General features: G+C 41.0%; 1 protein-coding gene across 2 annotated transcripts; it reads left to right on the top strand.

Moving 5' to 3' along the window:
• The first annotated feature begins 1,738 nt into the window (after positions 1–1,738).
• LOC139411727 (acidic leucine-rich nuclear phosphoprotein 32 family member A-like) lies at positions 1,739–7,154 on the top strand. 2 transcript variants are annotated; one of them, XM_071158401.1, is made up of 7 exons: positions 1,739–2,134; positions 4,392–4,541; positions 4,679–4,801; positions 5,100–5,295; positions 5,412–5,524; positions 5,786–5,834; positions 5,991–7,154. In XM_071158401.1, exons 1-7 carry the CDS (start codon positions 2,081–2,083, stop codon positions 6,053–6,055), a joined length of 750 nt encoding a protein of 249 aa, XP_071014502.1. In that variant the 5' UTR covers positions 1,739–2,080; the 3' UTR covers positions 6,056–7,154. The 2 variants fall into 2 exon arrangements, with proteins under 2 accessions (XP_071014502.1, XP_071014501.1); XM_071158400.1 differs by having other exon boundaries at positions 1,760–2,134; positions 5,988–7,149.
• The last annotated feature ends 779 nt before the right edge of the window (positions 7,155–7,933 follow it).

The raw sequence follows: 7,933 nt of genomic DNA, 5'->3' as shown, positions 1-7,933 counted from the left end.
CTAGGCCACCATTCAACCTGTATTCATATTGTGCCAGGGGGCTACTCCTGTAACGTTGTTTCAGTTCAAACCAAAATAGATGAGAGAGTGCCGTTAAAGATAGCATACAGGCTGCATTATGTATGCCTGTGAATGCACTTTACATTTCCTCCAATTGTCGTATACCTGTGTAGTAACAAGGTCATTCCTACAAAGTAGCCTACTGGAGTTATACTGTTAAGTAATTGAAGCCTAGAAATTAGAATGTTTGGGTACAGTTTAGCCTTAGCTACATAAGTGTTAGCTCTATTAAGAAACATATTACTCGTGTAACCAAAACCGGCCACTCCTCTTCATAGGCAAGTATGCTTTTTGTAATGCATTTACAAAAGTAAGCTACTATGAAACGGCATGATAATAATACGATGTTGCTACAAATGTACACATCATCAGAGCAACCTGACCTGATAGTTACCTGATATTGCTATTTTCCTACAAACGAGCCTGCCTATTCCCCTAGTCTCAAGCGGAAATGTTTGAGTTTGAGCTCGATTCAGAGCAAGGGAGGGAGAGATGGTTGCGGGAAAGGTCGAGCGACGTGGAAAACTGCTCTGCGCACAAGAAACACGCAGTATGCAGTTCTCTTCTCACATTCAAGGCAGAACAAGGGCATATAGTCAGAGGGACACACCCAGCGGAAATATGGTGCTGGCAAATGCGACAAACAGCAATACCCAAAAATGGTTCCAAATGATCCTGCAGGCACGGTGCGGAAACTGGCCAGGAAAGTGGAAGAAGACTGTCGAGAACGAAATTACCTGAAATGTACATGACATGAGCGACAGATTCTCATCAAATGTGTTCTCTCAGCCAGCAAAGTCGGTGCATTTGAGAAAAAACAATTAGTAGCGCGCAAAGCTTTACGTTTTCCATGCTTTTTAAAGCAATGTCGGAGCGCCATACAGAACTGACCTCAATGATAGGTAATGTTAATGATTTTTGTTCGTTTTAATCATCAATAAATTACATTTCACTGTATTGCATTTTGCTGGCAAGATGGCGCCGGCGTAGCCAAGTCAGGTGACCTTGTTTTTCTCCATCACCAATGCATGATTGTTGGTTCATAAGAGATGCGGAAGTCAATGTAGCCTATTGTAGCCTACCTACACAATTGCAGTAGCTGGTTGGGATATGTGGTGAGACCATTGTTTCAACCCTGCACATGTAATGGCGGCAATGGGGGTCTCTGATGCGACCACTTTGTAATGTGTGAGTGGTTTCGGTGTGTCAATAAATTTTGGTGGCGACAATCCTGCATTCCACACATTCTTGGATATAAAAAAAACAGGAGTTTGGCTATGCATAAACCACTACGGCTAGGCTTACAAGTCACCAGATGTTGCCGCAGTTGCATGCTGCTCGTTCTTCATTAGCCTGTGTAGGGAAACGGGGCTTTGAGTTTTCCATGGGTCTAGTGCATAACGGCGTACTTATATAATTATGATGTTGTGGCCAAGGCCCAAAGCCAAAATGATGTTGGCAGCAGACTCACCGAAACTCACAATGATAAAATGAGGAAGATGTCAAAAACGTCGATTGAAAGGTTTTAAGCACCGCACCTGCGTGCGTAATTAGCCCATCATTGAAGGTGTCCATAACCTACTTCAAAATTAAGGCAACATTTTGACAATATCTAAATGAATTGCTAAGGAGGATCCTCACTATTAAGCCACATTTCATCATTTAGTTGTGTGCTAAGTAAATCCTGATGGACAGATTTCAATGTTGATGTGTACATACTTTGGATGTCAACTTAAATACGGAACATACAACCAAACATTGTGTAGAAAACCCCACCCAATTTTATAATCGCCTTTTATTGGTGGGTGATCTTTTGTAAATCCTGTCCCCCTTTTTGTTGGCGATTGTAATTGGTCAATGGTGACGACAATCCCAACTCACATTCCCGCCTACCGAGGAGATCAAGTTTGAATGAACAACAGCAGTCTGTTCAAGGAGTAGTAGTTGCAATTTCAGTAAAAAAAAATACTTTTACGTCTGTATACTTTGTTTATAAAATCGGTGGACTGGTTTTCTCAAGATGGATATGAAGAAAAGAATTCATCTAGAATTGCGGAATCGCACGCCATCTGATGTAAGCTAACGTTGAGATCGTATTGTTTGCAATTGTTTTAATGATGGTGTGATATGCAAAGGGTTACAAAGTTTTTTTTCGTGAGTTAGCAATGTTGCCTTCACCGGAGCAGTTTGTGTTACATTGTTGCTGATATTTATCACCGTAATTGCCGCTCTAGACTTCGTAGCCAACTTAAAACGACTAGAAGGAAGCATGTCTGGACGTGCAGTTGGTGATAATGCACCAATACACCTAATTTTCATATCTGTATTTAAAAGGCAAGCGTGAGCCATATTGCCTAATGGTAACTTTGTAGTCCTGAACGCGCCCTTTTCCTTCCCATCAACAAGGCGCATTCATAGCCTCTTTTCAGCTAATTCATTGTCAGTTCTCATACAATTAACGTTACTATTTTAGCGCATGCATAGGCTACACAATGTCCTTGATTTTTGTACCCTGGCGATTGCTCGCTCACAACTTATTACGCAGCACAGGCTATACCTATTGGAAATGGTTTGGTAACCGATCTGGTCTGCCTACGGATTGTTTATCCAAAGATAGGCTAATTCCTAGACTGTCAAATAGACGTGTGTATCGTTCGTTGGGAAGGCTATATTTACCGTGCATGGTAGGCTAGGCCTACTTTTTGTATTTGTTATAACACCCTAGGTCTTATTGACGTTAAGTACATAGCCTACACAACTAATTTAAACCGCAATGAAAAGGTTTTGTCCGTCCTAGGATTTTAGTGCAGGTTATCACGTGTCAAACATTATCTCGGCTCATATTCTAAACAAGGTGCACATTCAGAGAATATCATGCATTGACAGACTATTGCCGAATAAGAATCCCAAAAGCATGTTACAATGTTTTACATTATAACTCGTTTGGTTGCATAGGCTATTCGCATGCTTGGATTCTCACTTGAAAAACGATGAGTTTGACCCTGGTTTCAGTATCAAACAAGAGAGAATAATTTTCTGTCAAGCTAAGCACATAAAAACCGACAGGCAATTTCGGGCTGCGGTGCTCCAGTTTCAAGATCTAGGACAAGCCGCCATTTTACCGAGAAACAAAGGCAACGGTTTCTATCGAAGATACCGTGTACGTTGCAGTGCGTTCATTTAACACGAACGATAACAACTTTTTCCTGCATACCTTTAAACATATTGCAGTAGGCTACAATCCAAATCGTCAACTCTTTATGAGTAAAGCCATAATGTAACGATTGGTTTTCTTACGCCTGCTGCCAACCCAGCCAACTTCCAATCGGCAGCCCCTCCTACTCGCTTGATGACCCATTGCACGACTCGTAGCAGGTTGTTTTCGCTTTTAGAGCAATGAAAATCGACAAATACACCCACACGTCGATCATTGTGCGTAGTTTACCCCCCATTTAGTCGAATTTGTTACGTGCGTAGTACGTGCATAATTTGCGGATTTGGCTCTCACCAGCAGCACAGATGGTCTCATCCAGGGTATAATATAATGCCAATGGTGTCCACTCAGCATAATGTTAATTTCAACAGAAGTTGTTTTCATGGCAAATTTAATATACCAGAGGTGTCTGTGTTTTGCCTATGAGCTGGTTGGGTTAATTTGTGGGACTATGGCAATGGAATACAAGCAGCGGCACCAATTTTAAAATATGAATATTGGTCATTGTCCTTTTAGGACACTAATGAGAATCCGGGTGAGTCCTGTGCAAAACATTAGTCTGCATTGTGTCCCCAAAATGTGTGAATTGCAGAGGAGTGTACAAGCTGGGTACTATCATATCAATCAGATATGTTTAAAGTGAGTTCAATCTAAATGTGTATTACTACATTACTACATGTACTACTACTACGTTCCTGTGAGAAATCACCTCCATGTATTTACCAAATAGTGATCCGTGGAACAAACAAGTTACCTGAAACTACCACCCAGATGTTTAATAAATTATCAATTCATTAAAGCTCAAGCAACACATACCATCTGTTATGTAACATTTTCTGCACTAGACCAGTGCCAGAGAAGGCTGGTAGGAAGAGCTATAGCAGGACGGGCTCATTGGATTGGAATAAATGGAGCAGAGTTTGATAGCGTTCCGTTCCGGCCATTCCAATGAGCCCGTCCTCCTATAGCTCCTACCACCAGCCTCCTCTGCTGTCAAATATAGCTTTCTGCAGACTCTGTTGCTTTGGGACCGCCCTCCCTCAAACTACAGACACACTGTAGTTACAGATTTGGAGTAAAGAATCACTTCACATTTCCTATTCCTCTTGTTTTCCAGGTGAAAGAACTGGTGCTTGATAACTGTCGCTCAAACGAAGGCAAAATTGAGGGCCTCACAGATGAATTTGAAGAGTTGGAATTTCTAAGCACAATCAACGTTGGGCTGACGTCGGTCTCCAACTTGCCGAAGCTGAACAAGCTGAAAAAAGTTGGTTTTCTAAAAAAAAAAAAAATTAACAAAAGTATTATTGTTGCCATGCTATTAGCACTTTGTGAAAATCTGTTTTATGGATGTTATGTTATGATTACTCTGCTCATACAGTTGTTGCATCGTTTTCTCCTCAGCTTGAACTCAGCGACAACAGGATCTCAGGTGGGCTGGACGTACTGGCGGAGAAATGTCCAAACCTCACACACCTAAACCTCAGTGGCAACAAAATGAAAGACCTCAGCACGATAGAACCTCTGGTATGCAGCGGGTGTCATGACAACGTAGTAGCTCTGTGTGTATATATACTATACTGAACTCTTGCCTCAAGGTGCTATTGGGTCTGAAAGGGAACCCTAAATGGACATAACGTTGTCCAGAAAATACCTAATTCATCAAATGTACCTCCATAACTTATATGTAAAGCTTTGAGGTAAACAATTAACAACTAAACCTCCATAGTGTATATTTTAATCTAGTTAGAGTAGTCAGTATTAAAGAAAACAAACTAAGCCTAAATATTCATATTTCATCATCAAGACTTCTCTTCTTTCACAGAAAAAATTAGAGACCCTCAAAAGCTTAGACTTGTTCAACTGCGAGGTGACCAACCTCAACGACTACAGAGACAACGTGTTCAAGCTCCTCCCCCAGTTGACGTACCTCGACGGCTATGACAAAGACGACAAGGAGGCGCCGGATTCGGACACAGAGGCCTATGTGGAGGGACTGGACGATGACGATGACAGTGACGGTACGATTTAAGATCCACACTATTTAAAATGTTGGTAAATAACTATTGTAATGTTGTATTGGCCCTTATGCATTTTTTTGATCACCTTAATAGGCTAATTCTATTTTCAACTGCAGAGGTAGACGAGGAGGAGGATGAGGATGAGGATGAAGATGCCCCACCAAGAAAAGAGGAGGATGATGACGATGAGGAAGGTGAAGAAGAGGAAGAGGAGGACCTAAGTGGAGAGGTGAGACTTTAAGGATGGGGCTGCAATGATACTTTTATCTTGATCGACGCCTGCATGATAAGTTCAATGATTTACAATAAAAAAATAAATGAACAAAGGGCCACACAAAATGATCTTATACCTTCCTTAAAGTGATGCAGACTGGGCTGATGTTTACTAACCACAAGGTGCATCTCAACCACTGCACTGTGACATCATTATTTGAATATGACCCAGGGCACATGACAAGGGAGATTCTGATCTGCATTTGTCTCCTCTTAGGAGGAAGAGGAGGAGTTGGACGGCAAGGAGAGTGATGAGGATAACGAAGGTGAGTGTGGTGGAATCTCACTGCTGTCACCAAATGCACAAGGTCACAGTATCGTGTGTAGCTTTGATATTGGGACAGATTTAAAAAATAACACGTCTACTTAAAAACCAAACTGAATGCTTTCCTGTTGTGACCATTGACTTGTTTTCCTAGAAGAGGAGCGAGGTCTGAAGAGGAAAAGGGATCTAGACGAGGAAGCAGAGGAGGAGGAAGATGACTGAAGATGTGCTCACCACCAAGCTATGTTCTGATCAGACTGTTTTAACCCTCTGTATTTGTCAGTTGTCATATATTGCAGTAGGCATGGGTAGTGTCATGGGCCAGCTGGGTAAAGGGTTGGTGTAAGGAAACAAATTGACATTTGATTATTTTTTTTCTTATAATTTAGTTTTTGTACCTTTTTTTGATTCCTTGTATTCTAGTCATATCTGTCCCCTGCAAACCACTGGAAGGGCAGAAGAAAACATTTCCTAAAAGTCCAATATTATTATTAGCTCTAACCTTTGTAAAGGTTTTGTTTTCTCAGTGATATTGATACCTTCTGTGTAAACATATTTCTGATGATGATTTATGTATTTAAAGAGACAAACTTACCAAAAAACCTTTTAGAAGTGCATGTCTGAAATAGATTTTAAAGTCGACTACTGGATTTCAAGTATGACAGTTTCCTATACCCTTTTCTTATTCGCTGTCTTTTTCTTTCAGTGTACATGAAGCGTTTTGTGGTGTCATCCGTGTATCATTGTATGTGCTGTTTTCATCATGGAAAGGGTGTTTAAACGTTCATAGAATGGCCTGTATACAGGGCATCTTTTTAAGCAGAGTAAAGAATGTCTGCCTTTGTCACAATGCTTCTCCTTAACCCCTAGCTTTGATAGTTTGGAAATGACCTGTTATTTGTAAATACTGACCAAATCTATTTTTTTTTCTATTACTCTTTGATAATGGCAGACATTTACACTTAATTAATTGTAACGATGAACTGTAGTAAGATATAGAATATCTGTGCAGCTGTACCCTAAAATAGGCTAATTGAATCTGGTACACGATTTCCATTTTCACCAAATTATATTCACAGAAATACTCACTGAATCCAAATTTGTTATTGCTGTCCAACTCTTCGAGTCCATCTTCGTTCCCCACCTATATAAGACACCGCTGGGCAATGTGCAAAGAAAACACCTTTTGCATTTTCTTTTCTTAAACCATAGGGCAGTTCATGGTCAGATAGACCTACCTCAGTCATGTTCCCCTTACATGTTTAACCCACTGTCATCAAAGCTAATTCGTTACCATGAGACAAACTTTTGATTTCCTCCCTTTCACTTCAATAAATATTTTTTTTTATACAAGTTGTGGTTTGTGGTCTTTTTTGAATTGCTTACATCGTCATCTAATAGTTGACAGCATTTTTGATCATCCCAGATGGTTGTGCTACCTTGTACCTGCTTCCTAATGTACTGCAGCCTACTACTGACATCATGTGGAGAACCCAGGTAGTTCATGCTGAAAGGGAATCATCTGGTTTATCCACTCATTGTATTAACTTGACAAATTGATATTAGTTGTTGGGACTTGTAGATCAATGAGTTGAAACAGGATGTACTGTAGGCTAACTGACCCAGTACACAGTTCTGTCTTTCTGAGAGAATTGTCATTCTGCACAGTTTCATCAGCACATAGTACAACTAGGCATTTAGATGGTTATCGACCAATATTTACTACACCTACAGGCCATCATCATCATCTCCACCAAATGGTTTGTTATCCTCCCATTCCAACAATACTGCAGCGCTTTTCACTCACCTTGCATACTGCTGTGTGTTCACCAGAGCAACACACTGTGAATCCCCTCCTTTAGGCCACTTGAGACCTCTGTCATTCTCTACGGGCTGACCTGACCTTATCCACCATGTTCACCTTCACTGTTGCCAGTCTAGATGCCCACCGGGTGCTGTGCCTATAGCCTGGTGCTAGCCACCCACACCTGTTAGAGCTTAAGGCAACTTCTCCCATGTCCATATGGCATGACAACGAATGCCTGGGGAGTTGGCTAAAGCAAAATGAAACACCTGGCAACCACGCTACTCTACCTACAT

The sequence above is a fragment of the Oncorhynchus clarkii genome, chromosome 6 (assembly GCF_045791955.1).
Source record: "Oncorhynchus clarkii lewisi isolate Uvic-CL-2024 chromosome 6, UVic_Ocla_1.0, whole genome shotgun sequence".
NCBI lineage: Eukaryota > Metazoa > Chordata > Actinopteri > Salmoniformes > Salmonidae > Oncorhynchus > Oncorhynchus clarkii.
The sequence above is the reverse complement of the archived record's forward strand: the minus strand, read 5'-3'. Positions and strand labels throughout refer to the sequence as shown.